General features: G+C 36.4%; 2 protein-coding genes and 1 pseudogene across 8 annotated transcripts; all 3 read left to right on the top strand.

Annotated features, from left to right (window-relative positions):
• The first annotated feature begins 1,396 nt into the window (after positions 1 to 1,396).
• LOC148570098 (uncharacterized) lies at positions 1,397 to 13,669 on the top strand (annotated as a pseudogene).
• Positions 13,670 to 14,288: 619 nt separating this feature from the next.
• On the top strand, positions 14,289 to 18,405 carry LOC107630026 (uncharacterized). Of its 7 annotated transcripts, none has more exons than XM_016333025.3 (5): positions 14,388 to 14,525; positions 14,663 to 14,730; positions 15,648 to 16,678; positions 16,769 to 17,869; positions 17,969 to 18,405. In XM_016333025.3, the coding sequence occupies exons 3-5, from the start codon at positions 15,659 to 15,661 to the stop codon at positions 17,996 to 17,998; spliced, it is 2,151 nt and encodes a 716-aa protein (XP_016188511.1). In that variant the 5' UTR covers positions 14,388 to 14,525; positions 14,663 to 14,730; positions 15,648 to 15,658; the 3' UTR covers positions 17,999 to 18,405. The 7 variants fall into 7 exon arrangements, with proteins under 7 accessions (XP_016188508.1, XP_020974146.1, XP_016188511.1 ...); XM_016333024.3 differs by having other exon boundaries at positions 15,635 to 16,678; XM_088509763.1 differs by having other exon boundaries at positions 14,435 to 14,525; positions 14,658 to 14,730.
• Positions 18,406 to 19,896: 1,491 nt separating this feature from the next.
• Positions 19,897 to 21,469, top strand: LOC148570097 (uncharacterized). The gene is made up of 5 exons (XM_088506839.1): positions 19,897 to 20,029; positions 20,116 to 20,253; positions 20,382 to 20,581; positions 20,675 to 20,935; positions 21,071 to 21,469. The coding sequence occupies exons 1-5, from the start codon at positions 19,897 to 19,899 to the stop codon at positions 21,467 to 21,469; spliced, it is 1,131 nt and encodes a 376-aa protein (XP_088362965.1).
• The last annotated feature ends 711 nt before the right edge of the window (positions 21,470 to 22,180 follow it).

The following is a 22,180-nucleotide window of genomic DNA, read 5'->3' as shown; positions in this document are numbered from 1 at the left end:
TTTTTTTATTTTAAAATTTAAATTCAATCCTAAATTAATTTAAAATAAATCAGATTAAAGTATTAAACTGATTGACTCTTTTTATAATTAGTGTATATAAATTTATAAGTTTTATATAATAAGTTAATAAATTTTTATCTTTAAAAATTAAATTTAATAATATTATATAATATTTATATTAAAATAAATTAATTTAAAATAAAAATAACACTATATAATATAAAATATTAATTAAAATATAAAAATATAATATTTTATGATTCATTTACCATAAAATATATATTTTAATTATAGAACATAATTTGTCAATGAATTACAGCTTAAATGGCATAGTCTTCTCATACTCACCTAAGAGGTCGAGAGTTCAATCTTCTTATTTTTAGTAAAAAAAAATTATAGAACATAATTTTAAATTAAGTTGGATTAATTCATAACACAGTTCAAACCTTCAAATTCTAATAAGAGTTCTACTCATAAAGTGAGTCTAGTCAAAAGAGTCAACTATTCTTTTAGGCAAATCATGTAACAGGGGAGAGCACATGCTAAATCTTGTACATGTCAGGTGCATGGCATTACTAAGAAACATAATTTGGCTTCATCTTCTAATATGTCATCTTCATTTAATACACCAACGCAAGGAACAAACGGGAGTTAAGCCTCAATGTAGTTCCTGAAGTTGCACTCGAGTCTCATAGTAGTCCCTGAACATAAAAGTTACCCATATTCATCCCTGAAGTTGCACTCCGGGACTCAAACTTTTCCTTCCGACAATTTCTGCCCACCTGGCACTACCGTAAAGCTGAGTTGGCAGGCTTCGTGACACGTGGGCATTACAACGGCTAGTTGATGTGGCAGAGTAAATTGTCCGGAATCAATTTGGTCCCTCAAATCAAGTTAAAACCCTAGTCCCTAATTTTGAAGCCCACGGCGCTCTGTCTTCTCTTCTCTTCGGTTCTCTGTTCTTGTCTTTCCCATCTTTGAAGCCTGACTGTTATGGTAAGCGCGAGCAATGCAGCTAGGAGCTCAAACAACCCACGATCATTTGGAAGCATCATGAGGAGAATGAATAGAAACAGAGAATCGCTTTTGCCAGAATGGTGGTTAGGGACAGATTCTAATCCAGGAAGACTATTCCTGGGTTGCCCAAACTACAATGTAAGTATTATTGTTGTTGATTGCTATATTTATGGATATAAAATTTGCTGACTGAATTTTTTTGGCTGTGCAGACTGTGGGTAAGAAATGGTATGGATTGTTTTTGTGGGTTGATAAAGTTTTGGAAGAAGATGTCATAGCATGTAATGATAGAACAAGGCATTCAGTTGACAATGAAGAATGGAAGATGAAGATTGCTTAGAAATTTGGTAGATTAGAAGCTGAAATTAGGGTTCTAAAAATGGGGAGAATTTTGATGTTTGTGTTCATGCTGCTGATTGTAGTTGGTGTTCTTGTATTAAAGTTGGATAGACAACAGGGTCAACTGTATCTAGCCAAAAATAAATGACATGCATGTTATATGCATATGTTGTTCATGTACTTGTTCCTGTCCTTTTGTTTGAAAGAAATGCAAATTAAAGTGTTTGATTATATGCATACTTCTATTCCTGCACTTCTGTTCAATGAAATGGAAATGGACAGGGTCTGAATTACTCGTAATTCTGTAACACAGGACAAAATATAACCAAAAAGCTGATAAAACTCAATTCAAGAAAGTCAAAATTCATATTGGTAATGTTTCATCCAAAAAAGGCATTATAGAGCCAAAACACCAAGTATATCAAATTTTTTAACATTTTGACCTCATAAGTTTCAGATACTAAAATTTCCAACACTAGGACAACGTTTAAGAAAGCATACATGGTAAAAAAAACTTCAGCAAAATAGATACACAAAGACACCATGTGTCCCCTGTCCCTAAACATAATCATCCTAATCTTCATTTTTTGTGCCTGGGTGCCTTGAATGCAGGGGTGGACACAAACTTCATAAAGTTTGCAAGCCTTGTGGCATTCCCCTGTGTTGCACCTTGCATAGGGTTAGGTGGGGATTCCTTGTTGGTTGACTGCTACCTAGTGGATTGCTACTCCCTGAAGTTGTTTTTCATCATGCTTGGAGAACTTTCTTTTTAGAGGGACCACATCATGAACTTCGACAACCATGTTGGTTGGCTAGCCATGAACTTCGAACTTCTCATAGTCTGGGTCACTAGACCACATCGGGACCCAACTTTTTGATTCCTTCACTTTTATAAAAAATTGTCAGACACTTGTTTTCGAGCACCAAAATAGTCCTTACACTTTTATAAGTGACATCAAACTAGTCCCTAAACTTATGTAAGTGACATCAGACTAGTCCCTAAACAGCACTGTTATATACAAACAGGACATTATGCAGCATGTATAACCACCATTAGCCCAGGAATAATTCAGTATATATAAACAGCAGGTATTGAAGGCGATTGATAAACAAAAATAAAAGAGAAAGTATACCTGAGTGGATTGAGCTACAGCAATTACTCGAGAACTGCACCTCACCGAATAGACAACTGATCTAAATTTGAGTGCATGGACATAAGCATGGGATTTCATAGAATAATAAAATTAAAAGAAGTACCTGCTGCAAGATTCCACCCTTGCTCTCCAACTTGTCAAATCCCGCCCAAATTACCTATGCGAATTTAGAATTGAAATCAGACATCACTGATAGTAATAGATTGAAAATGTGAAAGGATAGAATAATCAATTATTGTCCACTAATAAGAAAGGAATAAACATTATTGATGTCACATCAAGAAATCAGATCCAGCTGTGCTGAGAAAGTGTTACATCAAGAACATTATTTTGATGTAATTAAGGATAGCAGTTCTCTAGACACTCACTTGAATCTTGATGGATCAAACCATTAAAATTTACATTCCCTTTCCAACAACTAATCCACTAGTCCAAACGAAATTTATCAAACAGCTTGACTATTCCAATAGCTAAGTTAACTTGATTGGCAATTGCAAAACTTACTTTATAATTAAAGTTAACACAAAAATATCTGAATGTAATTTTATTGTACCATATGTATGCAAGACATCAACAACATATTACATTCAATTTAGCTAAACCAACCCAATATAAAGAAAAGGAGTTAGGTAAACCAGTCAAATTCAGAATCCATTATCATGACACATTAAGTTCGTTTAAGAAGATTAATATAGATATCCCGAATGAGGTACAAAAAATTGGTGAGCTACAAGAAATTTCAAATCTCAAAAGATCTTTAGTTCTAGTATCATCATGCAAGGTCAAAGTTCAACAAAAACAGGCAAGTTGTACAACCACAAAGGATGCCTTAAAATTAAGATAACTGTGTCCTTAAAATTAAAATAACTGTCTATCCAAATTGCAAAAATCCGTTGCACTACTCTCTTAAATAGTCCCTGCATCAACATGTTCAAAATTCTATCCTACAAAGTATCATTGCATAATAAACACAACGAATAAACAAGGCACATGCTCACCCACAACTTCATAAAATAGCAACAGCAAAACTTCATCAGCAAGTGCACTAGTGAGCCTAATTTCCACAGAATAAAATCTTCACCCTGGACAGGCCCAAAATGAAGAGTTACAGTTGCACACAACATACTACAAACTCTCTTTTAAAATATGTACTATAACTCCTTATTCAAGCACAAAACAATACTAAAAAGCTAAATTACTAATTAAAAGGAACTGAAATGCCAACAGAGTAAAGCAACTACGTTCAAATATGCAATTGAGTTTCTAAGTTCTAATAAATATCCATCCTTTTAAACCTGATGAAATTGAACTCTTCACTGTAATCTGTAATCAGCTTTTGACACAATCACTTAACAATTTATAACACTTAAATCGCTCCCTCCACCCATTGTTATGCCAGATTGACAAAATTGGTACAATTAAAAATCAATATATTCAGACATAAGTTGCATACAAATACATTAATTCTTGGATATATCAATTCGGTAATACCATAAAGGGACACCAATAAATGCAAACCAATTAACATAATCAAAATCTAAACTCATCATAAAGTAATTACCATGACCAGTCTAGCAACTATTCTCAAAATCTAGAGAACTCTTCCAACACATACCTGATAGTAATCAACGAATCACCCATCTGCAATTTAAAAAAAAATTCATTGATCAGAGTCATTGTCCTGAAACAATTTGGAAACTCCACAACTAACTGCAGTAAACCCTAACACATAAAGAACAAGTTTTAATATCATCAAAACACAAGAAACACTCCCAGTCTATAATTTTGTTGGCCAAACCACTAAGAAATCCAGTTCTAATAAAACCCTAGCACAGAGCACAAAATAGAGGTGTTCATACCCACAGATTAAAATCGAAAAAAATGGCCTGAACTTTTGTGAATATTAGATTAACAATAATATCAAAAAATAGAGAAATCACATATTTTTTTATTTTTGGCTTACCTGTTTCAGAGAAACCAGCCTTCCCAACTTTGTGTATGAAGGAGATGACAACAGCGATGCTCCAGAGCCTAAGTTTTTGACTGAAATTGGTGCGGTTAATGCACTCGCACATGCGCCATTGGTGACTGTATTGGAGAAGAAAAAACCTCACTTTGTGTTGTGTTTGTTTTGTGTTTTGAGAGAAGGGAGACAATACGTTAGTGTAATGTTGAGAAAGGGAGGTTTTCAGCGTGAAACGACGTCGTTTCATGTCATTTTGGTGCCACAGCCAAAACGGCGTCGTTTCTGTAACGCCCACGTGTCACGAAGCCTGCCAACTCAGCTTTTCGGTAGCGCCAGGTGGGCAGAAATTACCGGAAGTACAAGTTTGAGTCCCGGAGTGCAACTTCAGGGATAAATATGGGTAACTTTTAAGTTCAGGGACTACTATGAGGCTCGAGTGCAACTTCAGGGACTACATTGAGGCTTAACTCGAACAAACGGAGATAAACATATGGCATCGGTGGTGAGACTCCTGGGTACTCTATTTCATAACAAATTCAAACATATGAGTTCAAATTCTCTCTAAAACTCTCTGGTAGAAGCTACTAGTGCATGTATGAAGGGAGAGGAGGTAAATATTTCAAATATTACTGTAGTAAGTTATTTTTATGGATTGTAAAAATATTATTCTTTAGAATGTGAGGGGCCTAGTAATAAGCTAGCTCGAATTCATTTGAAATAATTGGTAAATTCTTTTAAGTTATCTACTTTTATTCTTTTAGAAACTCATTATTTTTTTTTTAGAAATTGTTTTTGTTTTAAAACAGGTTTGGTTATAGTGGTGGTATTTGGGTTCTGTCAGTTTGGCCATGAGTATCTTGTAATGTGGTTGCAAAAAGTTCTTAAGTGGTTTGTGTTGAATTCTCTTGGGGAGAATTGTCTTGGGCATATGCGGCTGTATATGCAAGTTCAGTCCCTAGTAAGTGAGAGGAAGCAAGGGAATCACTTTCTTCATTTTCAAGGGATTACTCGGGATCACGATTGACTATCGAGGATTTCAATGAGATTTTGTTGTCTTCATAAGTTAAAGGTGGTACTTTTCTTTCGAGAAGAGCTGATAGGTTTAGTGATGTGTTAAAGGAGTGTGTATTAATTGATTTGGGGGCTCAGGGTTTAGCTCACATTTGGTTCAACATATGCAGAAAAACAAACATATTTCCAAGAGACTAGATAAAGCTCTGTCTACTAATAACTGGTGCCTCCATTTTTCAGAGGGTTATGTAGAAAATATAATCAGATTTCATTCTAATCACTGTCTAATTTTGCTTAGATGTCAAGAAAATGAGAGAAGGGGTGGTTGCAAGCCTTTTCATTTTCAAGCAGCTTGGGCTTCTCATCTGGATTTTTCAGATATGGTGCAAAAGGCTTGAGAGAAGAGAAAATTGAAATAATTCAGTGTCTCTTGTAAGTGAGGAATGATGCCATTTCTTTCAATAAAGAAATTTTTGATAATATCTTCAAAAGAAAAAGAGATATTTAGAAGAAAAAATCATTCATTCAACAAAAAATAGAAAAAGTGGATGCTATTTCTCTGATGTAGCAAGAGCTCGATCTTCAAGTAGAGTATAATAATTTTTTAATGCAAGAAGAACTGTTTTGGTTTCAGAAATTTAGATAATAGTGGGTATGACACGGAGACAAAAATATTAAGTTCTTTCATATGCAAATTGTTATTAGAAGAAAACGAAATATGGTTCAAGGTTTGTTCTTGGGAGGATGGGAGATGGAGAACTGATCAAAGTGAGCTTGAGATGGGAGCAATGGAATTTTATAGGAATCTATTCTGTAATGTGGAGAAAGTAGATCTTAATGCTTTGAAAAATCAGTATTTACCCTCTCTACCCCAAGAAGAAATTGCGAGTCTTGTTAGAGATGTTTCTAAAGAGGAGGTTATGAGAGTTGTTATGGGCATGAATTCCTTTAACGCTTCGGGTGCAGATGGCTTACAGGCTTATTTCTTTAAGGAGTATTGGGAAGTAGTTGGTGATGAGGTGTGAGAGTTAGTAAAAGGGCCTTTATAGGTTATGAGCTAGATAGTGCACTTTTTGAAAATCTAGTGGTTCTGATTTCAAAAGTTACTAATTCTTCTTGTATAAAAGAATTCCCCGATTAGTCTTTGCAATGTTTTATACAAGATCATCACTAAAGTCATTGTGGAGAGGCTTCAACCTTTCTTGCAGGATATCATAGGCCTTTTGCAAGGTGATTTTATTCTAGGAAGAGGGTCGCCAGATAATATGATTGTTGTCCAAGAGGTCCTTCATTTTATTAAAAAGACTAAATCTAAGAAGGGTACCTTAGCTTTTAAAATTGATCTTGAGAAGGCATATGATAGAGTTAATTAGAACTTCTTGGAACAAATTTTAGGTATGTTTGGATTTCCTCCATCTATTATTTCTTTGATTATACCCTGTGTTCGATCTTCTTCTCTGGCTTTGATGTGGAATGGTAACCGCTTAGAAGGTTTCCAACCAAAAAGGAGTTTAAGACAAGGTGATCTGATGTCTTCCTATCTTTTTGTGCTTTGTATGGAGCGCTTGAGCTGTCTAATTACACAGAGGGTAGATTCTGGTAATTGGTGTTTAGTAGCTATTTCTAGAGGAGGGCCTATCATCTCTCATCTTTTATTTGTATATAATCTTATTTAATTTTATAAGGATAAGAAGTCTCAGGTTATGCATGTCCTGGATACTTTGGCAATGCTTTGTAAGGTGTCAGGTATGAAGGTTAACTTTGATAAATCTCGAGCCATATGTTCTATTAATGTCTTCAGGCAACAGAAGGATCTCTTTACAAGTATTTCATCTATCTGATTTGCTAACTCATTGAAAATTATCTGGGGGTGCCTCTCATGCATGCTAGAGTTATCAAAGAAAACTTTAATGATGTAATGGGCAAGATTCGGAATAGACTTGCTTCTTAAAAAGGGAGATTCCTCAATAGGACTGATAAGGTTTGCCTAGCCAAATCTGTTTTATCTTCTATTCCTATTTATAGAATGCAAGTTAGTCTTTTTCGAACTCTGTGTGTTCAAAAATTGATGAGAGCATTAGAAAGTTTATCTGGAATGGTAGTGCTACTAGCAGGGGGTTACATTTAGTTTCTTGGAGGACTTTAACTACTTCAAAGAAATATGGAGGCCTTGCAATTAAGGACTCTCGCTTGGTAAACTACTCGTTGTTGGCAAAACTAGTTTGGCAATTAGGAAATAACTATGATAAATTGTGGGTCCAACTCATGCTTCACAAGTACCTTAAAAATAGAAATGTTTTCAAGTCTACTGTCAATGGTTTTTCGTCTCACATTTGAAAGGCAATTGCTTATGCTGCAGCTATTTTCAGTGATGGTTTTGCATGAGAAGTTGGCTCATTTAAATAAAATTTTCTAGTTTGATAATTGGATGCAATTAGGTCCGGTGGGTGCTAAAGTGGAATTTTTACAAATTGTTGAATCAGACATGAACTCCGCTTATGCTGCACCTACGGTACATAGCCGGTTTCAAACCCGGATAAAAGATGAGGGTTGTGTTAGGCTTTCGGCAGCCAACATAAAAACTTAGTCGAATCTTCATGACATGGATCAAAGATGTTATTGCGTTAAAGCTAGGTCATTGTCCGGAAGCAACGCACTGTATGGCTCACGCACAGTGTCGAATGAGCAAGAGCCGTTGCATCGGTACCCAGATGTAGTGTTAAATGAGCAAGGATTCCCGTATTTTCGTGAACAGATGAGGATAAATAAGGTAGTTCACAAAAAAAAAGGTAAAGGTAAAGGTCGGAGCAACAGAAGGTTGAGATTTGGGACATGAAACATAGGCACTCTAACAGAAAAATTTATTGAGGTGGTGGATACCATGACAATGAGGAAGATTAACATTATGTGCCTACAAGAAACAAAATGGGTCAGCACAAAGGCTAGGGAGTTGGATACTTCCGAGTTCAAATTTTGGTATACAGAAAAAGTAAAAAATAGGAATGGGGTAGGTATTATCGTGGATAAGCAGTGGAAGAAGGACGTAGTGAATATCAAGAGGATGGATGATCGGATCATCTCCATCAAACTTGTGGTGGAAGGAGGTACTTTTCATGTGATTAGCACCTGTGCACCACAAGTGGGTTCGGACGAGCAATACAAGATAAGGTTTTGGGAGGATCTAGAGTGTTTGGTCCAAGACATACCTTTGGGAGATAAGATTTTCTTATGAAGAGATTTAAATGGTCATATTAGAAGAGAAGTGACTAGGTATAGAAGTATTCACAAGTACCTTTGGATTTTTTCTCAACCTTTGACATTTTCATCACAAATACATGTTTTAAAAAGAGAGACGAACATCTTATAACCTATAGGAGTGGCATGACAAGCTCTCAAATTGACTTCTTCTTGTTGAGGAAAGTCGATAAAATTTTTTGCATTAATTGTAAAATTATTCTGGGAGAGATTTTAACAACATAACATAGGATGCTCGTCATGAATTTTCGCGTTGAGCAAAAATTGAGGAAAAGACATCATACGAAGAATCCAAGGACGAGGTGGTGGTGGATGAAAGGCGAGAAACAAAGAAGCATCCTAAGACGGGTAGAAGAAGAGGCAAAGTGGAAAGGGGATGGAAGTGCGGAGGAGATATGAAGGGAGATGACAAAAGTTATTAGAAGAACAACAAAAAAAAGTTTTGGTAAATCTAGAGGGATAGGACCAAGAGACAAGGAGTCCTGGTAGTGGAATGCGAGTGTACAAGAAAAGATAAAGGCAAAAAGGGAGTGCTTTAAAGAGTGGTCTTTATACCGTAATGCAGATAATTGTAAAAAATATAAGGCAGCTAAGAAAGAGACAAAAGTGGCTATAAGTGAAGCAAAAACAAGAGCATATGAGGGTCTCTACTAGTCTTTAGGCACGAAGGAAGGAGAAAAAGATATATATAGAATCACAAAGAGCTGTGAAAGAAGAATGAGAGACTTGGATCAGGTTAAATGCATAAAGGATAAAGACGAAAAGGTTTTAGCCCAAGATGAGAAGATCAATGAAAGGTGGAAGAGCTACTTTTACGAGTTATTTAATGAAAGATAGAATACTCTTTCAAGCCTTGGTCGGATATACGTTAGAAGAAGATCAAAACTTTGACTACTATCGAAGGATTCGAGACTTCAAGGTAAAAGAGGCTCTAAAGCGGACGAAAAATGGCAGGGTAGTAGGACCCGATAATATTCTTATTGAAGTTTGGAAGGGCCTTAGAGAGAAAGGCATTAGTTGGTTAACCAAAATTTTTAATGAGATTTTAAGGTCAAAGAAGATGCCAGATGAGTGGAAAAAGAGCATATTGGTACCTATCTACAAGAGTAAGGGGGATATACAGAGTGGCGAAAACCATAGAGGGATCAAGCTCAAGAGCCATACCATGAAGTTATGAGAAAGGGTGATAGAACGGAGGCTGAGACAAGAGACACAAGTAACAGAGAACCAATTTGGTTTTATGCCAAGCAGATCCACCATTGAAGCTACATACCTGTTAAAAAGGATGATAGAGAGGTATTGTAGTAATAAAAATGATCTATATATGGTGTTTATTGATTTGGAAAAAGCGTACGATAGGGTGACAAGGGAGGTCTTATGGAAGATTTTGGAAAGAAAGAGAGTAAGGATCACATATATTCGTGCAATTAAAGACATATATGATGGGGCTACAACTAGTGTCAAGACTCAAGGTGGTGTGACAGAGAAATTTTCTATCGGTATAGGATTACACCAGGGATTAAGAATGGCAACGAGTCCCCATGGGGGCGGGGACATGCCCCCGCCCCCGCCCCTGCCTTCAAAACCTGTCCCCGTCCCCACGACGGGTAACGAGGACCTCGTATCCGCCGGGGACCAGGGTCTCCACATATATCCGTGGATTTTTATAAAAAATAATAAACAACGAAAAAAAATGAAAAAAACAAAAAAAATAGAAAAAATAAAGATCATTCCCAATTGTTATTACAAACATATTTTTTATTGTCTCTAAATACTTAAAAGAGCAATAAACAACAAACATCTCTACTAAATATATTTATAAAACATTAAAACAACCAAACATATTCAAAAACTAAAAAACATAATTCTCAAGCCTTCTTTCATCCTGTGACGGTAGTGATGGGAAATTCTTATTTATTTGAATCCTACATCGAACAAAAATCACAAATCATAGGACTTATAAAACTTCAAAGAAATCACAAAAATCAAATCACATAAATCACAGAATATAAATTGTAATGAACAGAATCAAAATGAGAAATAATCAGAGTAAAAAATAATACTATAATAATTAACAATTTCTTCAAAGTAAAGTAAAATTAACAAGTTGTTCAAAGCATATTAAAATAAATCAGAACAAGTTTTTCAAAGCAAATTAACAAGTTCTTCAAAACAAATTAACATTAACAAGTTTTTCAAAGTAAATTAAGTTAAATCAGAATAAGTTCTTCAAAGCAAAATCAAATTAACAAGTTCTTCAAAACAAATTAAGATAAATCAGAACAATTTTTTCAAAGCAAATTAACAAGTTCTTCAAAGCAAATTAAAATTAACAAGTTCTTCAAATCAAATTAAGATAAATCAGAACAAGTTCTTCAAAGCAAATTAACAAGTTCTTCAAAGCAAAATAAAATTAACAAATTATTCATAGCAAATTAAAATAAATCAGTACTAATTCTGCAAAGCAAATTAAAATTACAGAGATAATATGATAGATGAATCCTAAAATCACAACTGAATAAATTTAAATGGTAGTTCACAAAACTTACTGGGAGGAAGAGTAGCTGAGCTGAAGGTGAAGATTGGCGACAAGGTGAAGAAGTGAAGACGTGAAGACGAGAAGACGCGGAAAGGCAAAGATGTGAAGGTTGGCGAAGGGGCTCTATTGCCACGCTGGCGCTGCTGCCTTGGCTGGGTCAGGCGGCGACGAAGATGCTCTCCTTGACTGGGTCAGACGGAGACGGTGATGTTCTCCTCGGCTGGCCAGATGCGACGACGATGTTGTGATTGGGAACGGGATGCCTAGTGAGACTCAGACGCACGAGAAGAGGGTAGGAGCTTCGGGTTGGCAGTAGTGAGGGGGTAGGAGATGGCGGACGACAGTGGTAACTGGTAGTGGTGAGAGGAAAGGAGAGTAGTGGAGAGGAGAGGGAGAACGAACATCAGAGTTCAGAGTGAGCGAGTGTGAATGACGACTAGGGTTGGAAATTTGGAATTTTCAACTCCTCACTTTGATATATAAATGGCAGGGGTATTATTGTTTTTTTATATATACGAAAATTATACGGGTCTCCACGGGGCGGGGACCTCTATCCCCGCCCCCACCTCATATAATAAATGGGTCCCCGTCCCCCGTCCCTACGGGTACAAAACTCCCCCATATCCGCCCTCTGGCGGATAAATCTCCGTGGGTATCCACCTCGCTGGAGATTTTTTCTATCCCTATCAGGGATCATCCTTAAGCCTATACATTTTCACATTAGTCTTGGAAGTACTCAGAGAGCATATCCAAGAGCTTGTGCCATAATGCATGCTTTTTGCCAATGATATCGTCCTCGTGGGAGAGTCAAAGGAAGACCTAAATAAGAAGTTAGATTTATGGAGAGAAGCTCTACAAGTGTATGGTCTGTGCATAAGCCGTAGCAAGACGGAATATATGGAACGTAAGTTCGGCCATCGAAGGAAAAACCCTAATACAAAGGTGAAGATTGGAGAAAACATCATACAAAAAGTTAAAAGTTTTAAGTATCTTGGGTGCATCATATAGGATAATGGAGAGATTGAACATAATGTAAATCATAGGATCCAAGCAGGTTGGTCAAAATGGCGGAGTGCGTCTGGTTTTATATGTGACAAAAAAGTGCCTTTAAAAGTAAATTCTACCGCACTACTATCAGACCGACTATGCTTTATGGTACAGAGTGTTAGGCGGCCAAAGGGGAGCACGAACATAAGTTAAGTGTGACAGAGATGAAGATGTTGAGATGGATGAATGGTCATACGCAATTGGATAGAATAAAGAACAAATATATAAGAGAGAGAGAGAGAGAGAGAGAGAGAGAGAGAGAGTTGCAGTAGCACCTATTGTGAAAAAGATGGTAGAATCACGTCTCAGGTGGTTTGGACATATGAGAAGAAGACCGACAGAGCACCCAGTCAGGAGGGTGGATGAGATGGAAAATGGACAAGGGGTGAAAGGCAGAGAAAAACTTAGGAAGACCATCCATAAGGTGGTCAAACGAGATCTACATGTAAACAGTCTCTCTGTAGACATGATACATGATAGAGCTCAATGACATTGTTTGATCCACGTAGCCGACCCCACCTAGTGGGACAAGGCTTCGTTATTGTTGTTGAATCAGACATGAGAATCAAGAAAGAGAATGATTCTTGGTATTTGAAAAGAATTTATTCTTTTATTCTTGAGAAACTAAAGGATGATATTTTGAGTTATTCTCCCTTTTGTGCTACGAATGGTGATTTAGGTTAGACGTGGACAAGTTCTTCTTCGAATTTATATTCAGCTAAATCTGAATATGAGTGGCTGCTAAAAAAAAGTTAATTGGGATGATGATCTTAATTGCGCCTGGCTATGGAAAATTCATATACCAAAGAAATTGAGGCTTTTAGTGTGGCTTTGTCTCCAATCTTCTCTACCGACTCATTAGCTGCACGTTCGACGAAATCTCTCTACTTTTAATATTTGCACTAGATATTACCATCTTCCAAAGACAATTATGCATTGCCTTCGAGACTGCAATGCAATGAAGCTGATATGGGGTTATATGGGATTCTCGGATATCAATTTTTTTATCAGGATTTGCTCAATTGGTTCAAGCAAGGTCTCAAAAATGACATCAGCTATATCTTTGCAGCTATGGTGTGGGCTATTTGGCAAGACAGAAATGGTGGTATTTTTTATGGTTCCTTTAGCTCTTATGGTGAGATTGCATTTAGAGTTCGAATGTAGATTGTTGTGTATAATGCTGCTATGATCCCGAAAGTCCACTCGTCGTTTAGCATGAAACCTTCTAATTGGAGCGTCCCTGAATCTAGTACAATTAAGCTTAATTGCGATGGTAGTGTAAAAGTGTCGATTGGGAATGCTGATTTTGGATGGTGTTTACACAATAATTCTGGCAACTAGGTGATAGGACATGGGAGGAGCAGACCGAATTAATAATGCCAATATCATCAAAGCAAAACTTTAGAGCATTTGGAGAAGATTACGTTATGTTGCTGAATCTGGAGTTAAACTCATGGTGTATGAGTTTGACTGTCCCGAGACGTATGACCTAGTGTCTAAGTGGAAATTATCTGATCGACGTCGTAAAATAAAAATTGTTAAAAAGATCTTTCATTTGAAGATAAAAACAAATTGAAAAGTGATGTTTGAGCTCATATCAAGATATTCTAATAAAATTTTAGATTGGCTCGCTAGGAGAGGGACTTGTGTTATTAACAACGAAATAGTTTGACTATAACTTTTAAGTGTCTTGTTTCTTCTCTTAATGCAGGATCTTAGATAATTGTTGTCTTTATTTTTTCTGTTTTTTTAATTAATATTCACCAAAAATAATATGGTCCAAATTCGACCTAAAAATGAGGAAAGATAAAAATAATAAATTTAAACTGAAAAATATGTTTGGGTCTGAATCGGATTGAAGTCTTCAACACCTTGCTCCTACCACTCCCATAGCCCCAACTCCCAACGGTAAAATTTCCTCTTAGTTAGTTACTACTACACCGACTTTCTTTTGGGTAGCACTATCATTCGATTCATTTCTACCAACATTTCGCAAACAAACTCCAATATCAAAATTAAGTTCTAGCAAAAAAAGAAAAAGAAAAAGCATAAAGAAGCAAACGTAATGAATGAAAAGGTTTCTTCAAAATTTGCAGACACTTTGGGGCACCAGCTGTTAACCTCTCCTCTGCTCTGCACTGCACCCAAACTAAGCAACAATAATAAACAAAACCCTGCAAGAATCAAAGGCAAAAAAGTACTACTTTATTCTCTCTCTCTCTCTCTCTCTCTCTCTCTCCCCTACTTCCTCTCTAGTCTCTTCATCCCCATGTTCTTGTACACGAAGGTTCCTTTTGTTCTATATTCCCTGAATTTCTAAGCTTTGGAGTGTAGGTCGCTTTCAATCAACTTTCCAGACTTAGAAGAAAAGTCAAAATTCATAATCTTCTTCTTTTCCTGAGGTCCTCTCTCTCTCTCTCTCTCTCTCTCTCTCGGTGTCGGTGTTTCTCGAGGGTGGTAATAGTGATGAATGCTACAATAAAACTTGATTGTTTGATTAGAAAATCATAGACGGGGGAATGGAATTGAATTTCATTACCAATTCTGAATTCCAATTCTAATGCCTTTCACTAAAAATTTCATTGGACGCGCTTCTTCTTTGAATGAAAAATCCTTTATTTATTTAGGTGAATGTTTGTTGTTAATTTTTAGCTTAAAGTCTTTGATTACTGAAGCTGGAGTTTGCATTTCACTGATGTGTGTGTGCTTCCCGTTGACTGTAAACCTTCTTTGAATTGGTTCTGATTTAGGAACTGGCTTGGATGCAATAAGATTCAGTAGTCGAAGATTATATATTAAGGCTTCTTCTTGCATACTCTAGATTAATGCTATTTTCATAATCTAATGATGCTGATTTGATTTGATTTGTTTTGTCTACTTTTACAATTCAGAGTAGTTTTTTAAGTCAATTTCATAAGCGTAAGATTGTATCATACTTACCAATAATGCTTAAATTGTTTCCCATCTTGTAGAACGGGATTGGGGATTTTCTCCAATGTTATACATATTGCAATTATATAATTTTATAAGTTAAACTGTACAAGATTGACCCTACTATAAACTAAAAAATAAAAAACCCTAAAACTATGAAGTAATGTCATGACTAAGACCCAAGTTCAATCTTCTTTCCGCGTGTTAACGTCAAATATGAGTGCTAAATCAGGCAAAGTTGACTTTGGGTTTTGGTGTTCTATGTACATTTTTTTATATGTAACTTGTCTTGAGGTTATCTCATTTTATTAATTTGATTGCAAGTATCTGAATCTGGAAGGTCATATTCAAGTTTCAATTTGATTATATTTTCAGTTTTGTTTTGCAGAAACCAATTATATGATTCTAAAAACTCTAATGGAAGAAAAGCAGTTAGATTTTAATCAGCCACTTTTATCAGTAAGACGATTCTCATCAACAGTGGTGGCATCTGAAAGCGACAGTAAAAGGAAAACCAATAAGTCATCCGCACCCAAACTACCTCCTCTTCCTGTATATAAATCTGAGTTAAAATCAGGTCCTGTGAGTAATCCTGGAACCGTTCCCTTTGTGTGGGAGAAGAGTCCTGGGAGGCCAAAGGAAGAAGGTAAATCGGAAACTCTGCTTCTCGAACGACATGTCATTACTCCAAAGCTTCCACCTGGGAGGGCCTCAAAGGTTGAACAGAAAGATTCTGATAAAGTTCCTAAAGCTACATTAGTTACTCAGTCCGGGATAGGAAGCAGCATTTCCAGCTCTCAGAGTTGCTCATCTTCGGACAATAAGGTGACGACAAAACATGAAAGCATAAAAGAGATAATTCAGGAAAAGACAAGTTCTGGTTCGGATGATGGGGACGAGATATATCAAGATGCTATTGATACACTTTCTAGAACAGAATCATTCTTCATGACTTGTAGTATCAGTGGTTTGAGTGCATGGGACGAGCAAGAGGTCCAACCGTCCACGAGTTTCTCAGCTGATCAACAGGCTCGTGATTTCATGATCGGGAGGTTCTTGCCTGCAGCGAAGGCAATGGCTTCTGAAACATCTCAAGTTCAATACACCTCTAAGAAACCTGTTGTTATGAAAGAACAGCCAAGACTGGTAAAGAAAGTAGTAAATGGAGAAAAGCCTCGTCCCCTTAACCCCAAATGGCAAAATGTCATGCCACATTATGCCCAAAATATTGGTAGGGAAGAAAGCGAATATGAAAGCGATGATAATGACATTGCTGAGAACTTTGCACCCAAAGTTTGTGGGCTATTTCCTCGTTTCTGCCTTTTGAATCCAATGCCAGGATTAAGAATGGAGGATAGGATTCTGAATTCTCCAGTCCATCGAATGCATGGTGCATCTCAGAGAACAACCGCAAAACGGGTATTAATTGGTCACTACCTACTTTATGTTTTGGTAGTTCACTTCGTCTTTATCTATATTCACCTTTTTTTTTTTTACTTCTTTCTGCAGCATACTGGAACTGCTAATTATGGAAAAAGTTTAGCAGGTACTCAGTCTGGCTTCACAAAAGAGAAAGATTCTGCAGGTATTCCTGAAAAATCTAATCATGTTATTGATCCACATCGAAGAGGTTGCAGCGAATTTTCATCTGCTGAGAGAACTCGATTCGAATCTATCTGTGAAAGCCCTGTTGTTGAGAAAACTCTATATGTTGATTCTGTACGGAAGGTTAAGTCTTCAACTTCATGTTCTTCTGAAATTAAGGGTCAAATAAATCAAGTCAATCAACGAAGGGATAATTTCAAGACTTCAAGAAAAGACAGTGTGATTGATAAAAATCCTACTATAAATTCTTCACTTGAAGATTGCAAACCAGTGGATATTGCAGATGAGAAGACAACATTAACTCCTGAAAGTTTAATGTCTCTTGATTCCTCTCGCCTTCTTTGTTCTGATAATTCTAGTAATAATATGAAGGTGGAAATTGAAAATAATTCCAACACCACATACTTGGAAAAGGAAGGGTTGACAAAAACTGGCTACAAAGAAAATAACTTAGATCATGAGTTGGTTGTGACTTCAAGTCAAAAAATCATTGGAAGCAAGCAAACAGAATCACAATCTCGATTTCCTGGTAGTAAGAGAAGTTGTAAGGACCAAACTGTGAATCCCATGTCACAGAAGAATTTGAAGTTGACTGGCGATTCAGAAGTTGATCTAAAGATCCACGGGGCTACCGAATCTGTCGATCAAGAATGTGCTCAAAGCTCTAGCCAGGATGACAATAATACTTTGGCAAGCTTAAACATGGCAAGTGATGGAAAGATGGGCTTAGAAAGAAAATTGCTTACATGTTTAGGATGTAGAGAAACATCAAATGCGAACTCTGCAAAGACTCCTCTTGCCCTTCCTTTGCCAAAAGCTCCTTCAGAATCTTGGTTAAAACGCACTTTACCTGCAGTTTCCTCGAGGAATTTACCCACATGGTCTAATGTTGCCACCAGTACTCATGCTCGAACTCAAACTTCCAAGACAGCATTAGCTGATCCTAAGTGGGAAATCATTGTTAAATCTTCTAATGTACATCACGGACAGTTGCGGCTGGCTGAGGTAATTCAGTGAATTCTGTGCTTCATGTTGTATTTCTAACTTATCAATGTGGTATAGTCATGCTTATAATCCTACAACTTTTTTTTTTTTTAATTTCAGGAACCTCTACCCCCCATTCCTGAAGCTTGAATTGTCTGGACTCTGGAGAAGAGCAATTGACCATTTGTCTTACTTCCAAGATGTGGAATAATTTGGTAACGTAATTTGTTCTATTTTGTTTTATTTTCCCGTCCTAAGTTGATCTCCCTTTTGCTTCAATATACATGAGGTGGTATACAAGTCAGCGAAATAAATCGCAATTTCCTTACCTTGTAAATGTCATAAGTTTCATGAAAAAAAATCTGTATAAATTATATCATCTTCAAGTAATGTTCTTGTAATATAACAGTCCTAAAGTTTTCTTCTGAAATTTACTTTTTCTTTAGAACGAGTTGCAATCTTAAGAAAACGTGAGTTTCACTATTTGAGTATACAAATAAATATTCTTTCTTAAGCCTTGACAGGCTAAGCATTGATCAAATTAGATCAACTATCAATATAAGAACTTTAGATATTCTTTTCATTAGCTTTTCCAAAACTAAGACTAAGAGTGACTTACATTAGATCAAACACTAATTTAAGAATTTTATGGTGTGTTTGGTTTGCGTTTTGATTTTCAATGTTTCTATTTTCAGGATTTAGTGAAGAAAAAAGGGAAAATAATAAAATTTTGTTTTCTACTTTTACTTCTTATTTTTTCTTTTTTCTTCATAACATTCTGAAAATATAAAATATTGAAAATTAAAACAGAAAATAAAATGCAATGCAAACACACCGTTAGATATTCTTTCACAAGTCTTTTCAAGACTAAGAGTGACTCAGATTGGATTAAACATCAATCTAAGAACTTAAATATCTTTTCTTTTAAGTTTTCTTAGGATTAGAGATCACTACTGAATTAGTTATAGTGACGATTGAAAAGAATCAGTCAGAAAACTCTGCAATTTCTAAGATCTTGATGAAAGATGTTATGTAATGTGTATGAACTATCCATGATTTATAAGAATGTGATGTGGACTAAGATATAGATTAGAAATGCCTAGATTACAAACTGTTTTTGAGTCTCTTCTCAGATGAGTAGAGTGAAGAAAGAATGAAAGATGAGAAGAAAAATAAAAACTTAAGATAGATATGATTGTAGGAGCTTTCTTTGGTGGAGAAAGAATATATAAGACCTTCAAGCTCCATATACTTTTTAAAATTATGAAGAATTATAGAGGTGAATTTATAACATTAAATTGTTTAGGCCTTGGGCCAGCAAAGCTACCAGGCCCGAACAATCATAACCTGCCCGAGAAGGAGACCCCTATGGGTATCCTATGGGTATTCACGGATGGGGTTGGTTCGGATTTGTGAGAGAATGAGAACTGAACTGATTAAATTTTAATTGATTCGGGTTGGTTTGGATTAGTTTGGATAATTGGGTACCTACAAATAAAATTCAAAAAAATTTGAAAGAAAAATAAAATAAAAAATCATCTAAATACTATAAATATGTAATAATAATATTTAAAAAAATACATCATCGATTCAAGGATAAATTACTTAAATAAACTAACTGAGTGTGAAAACTACCAATTTGTCCTAAATAAAAAAAGACAACATTTTTGTCCTTTTGATTTTTATATAAATCGCGGGTCTGTTATAGGTTTTCAAAAAATTATATAAAACTCAAATGAGTACCACGATTCATGCACTGACAGTGTGCAGTGGCTAAATTCTCCTTTTGAGCTAAATCATGGCATCAACCTAGTTTTTATGTCAAGAAAGAGTAAAACATGAGAGATTCCCATGATTTATATGTACGAGACCAAAAACAAAAGGAAAGTTCATGATTTACGTACATCTACCACAGAACATATTGCAAACCAACGATTTATGCTATATATGGTTAAAACAGTAAGAAAGTCAACGATTTATGGGTAATAGAGAACAACCCAGCTGCATAAATAGCCCGAGACAAGATACAAGTGTTGTAGAGTTAAAAGATGGGTGATAGTGATGATAGTTTTCTAGCACTCATACATTGTAACACGGAGATTGAAGAGACTATGGAGGGTGTTACCTTTACCGATAAGAAGAAGCCATATGTTATAATTTATAAGGCCATCCACAACATTAGTAGAGTTACAGAATAATATTCTACAAAAAACTGGGTCAGTTGGAAAAAAGAGTGTGTCATTTGTTATATAGGAATCCAATTGCAGTTGGTCAAGGATTTGTAAAGTTCGATTCGTTCGAATTACAGAACGATAATGACTTGCAAGTAATATTTCATTGTCGTCGAAACTTTCCGGAGGTCCGTATGGCAGAGTTGTATGCAAAGCTTGAAGATGTGGTTAGAAGTTTTAGAGGATTGGCTCTGAATCCTCTTTCTGTGGGCACAATCGGAGCGTCTAGCTCTACTCTCGTCAGTTTAGCCATTACAATTTTTGTGACCTCTCCTACTTTCGCTGTAAATTTGAATCGCAAGTGGAACATGGGTGCGACATCGGAGATAATCACACGTTTGGTGAGCTTGCTCTTGCAATATCATCACCTATTGGGGTTGCTCGGGGACCCATCGATGCTGGCGAGGCAGATCCAAGAGAAGAAGCTCTTGGCGAGGACAATGATGATGCCGAGCCACTTACGATTGGTGTTGATAGTGACGAAGACATGGGGGCTATTCCAGTTCAACTCACCAGCCTTCCGTTTGAGGGTTCAGCCACACAACGATTTTCTCCTAACTTGTCAACCTTCAATCTTGATGTTATGGCTTAACAGGGATTTGCAGATTTGGGCTATAGGACTAGGCAACTTCAATCATCTCGGGCTCCTATACCGAATGAGTTTGAAGTTGGCCAACAATTTCAAAACAAGGAAGAGGTGGTTCTTTGTGTGAAGAACTATAGTATCCGTCACGGGGTTGAGTATAAAGTGTTAGAGTCAGATTACATGAAGTATCATGGCAAGTGCAAGGAGTTTGGCAATGGGTGCAACTGGTTGAGTTGGGTGACCTTCCGACAAAAGAAGGGATACTGGGAGGTAAGATGATACAACGATCTTCATACATGTTTAGCGACCGAGATATCGAGTGACCACCGACTGCTAGATTATCATGTCATTTGTGCTTCAATCTTTCCGATGATTAGAGCCGATGCTTTTGTTTTTGTGTTGCAGAATGCGACAGAGGCAAATTACGATTTTATGCCGAGTTATAGGAAGGTTTGGATGGCCAAGCAGAAGGAAATTGCACAAATATACGGTCACTGGGAAGAGTCATATAACGACCTTCCTAGATGGGTTGAAAGTGTACAGGTGTCCTTGCTAGGCACTGTAGCTGTGTTGAAGACTTTGCCGGTAAGGCAAAGGAATGGAGTCGACGATAATACTGTCTATTTTTATCGGCTTTTCTGGACTTTTCCACTGTGTGTTGAGGCGTTTAAACATTGTAAGCTTCTAGTCAGCGTTGACGGAACTCATTTGTATGGTAAGTACGGTGGAACATTGCTTATGGCCAACGTTAACGTGGCGGGGCCCCAACTATATTTTCCCAACTCATCCATCTTTGCAACATAGGGCAACCAGCGAATGTGTACCCGAGCACCAGACTTATCTCCAAATAACTAAGTAGACAAAAGCACCATAATGTACGCTCAAGAATAAATCCTAACAGTATCTTCATTGACATCCGACAGGAGAACCATAAATCATTGCTGGAACCAAATTTGATAGATAGTGTGCTTGTGAATATATTAATTAGGAGGAAGCTCACCAAATAACTCATAAAATCATATCCATGCTGGTCTTCCTTCGGACATGTACAACTCAAACTCTAACAGACAACCACTCACCATCTACAGGAAGTCCAAACTGGTAGGCAACATTCTGTAATGTAATTATGCACTCTCCGAAAGGCATATGGAAGGTATGAGTCTCTGGATGCCAATGCTCTATAAATGCGCTAATAAGAGCCTCATCAAGCTTAAACCAGTAATCGTGAAGACTAGCAACATGATACAACCCAGCAACCTAAAGATAAGGGATGATGTGATCGTGTAATGACATTTTCTACTACCTCCTCACAGTAACAACACATCAACTCATCTATAAAATTAATATCCAAAATTCACTAACTATATAAGTATGAAATTAGCAACAATACGTTTATCTAACATTTACTAATTATATATGTAAGAAATCAGCAACAGTATGTTTATTTAAAATTTTTAATTTCAAAATATACGAATACGTTTATTTAAAATAATACAAATATGTTTATTGAAAATT

This window comes from Arachis ipaensis, chromosome B3 (assembly GCF_059453495.1).
Source record: "Arachis ipaensis isolate K30076 ecotype BB chromosome B3, ASM5945349v1, whole genome shotgun sequence".
Taxonomy (NCBI): domain Eukaryota; kingdom Viridiplantae; phylum Streptophyta; class Magnoliopsida; order Fabales; family Fabaceae; genus Arachis; species Arachis ipaensis.
Note: the sequence above shows the minus strand (reverse complement) of the source record. Positions and strands in the feature narration are given on the sequence as shown.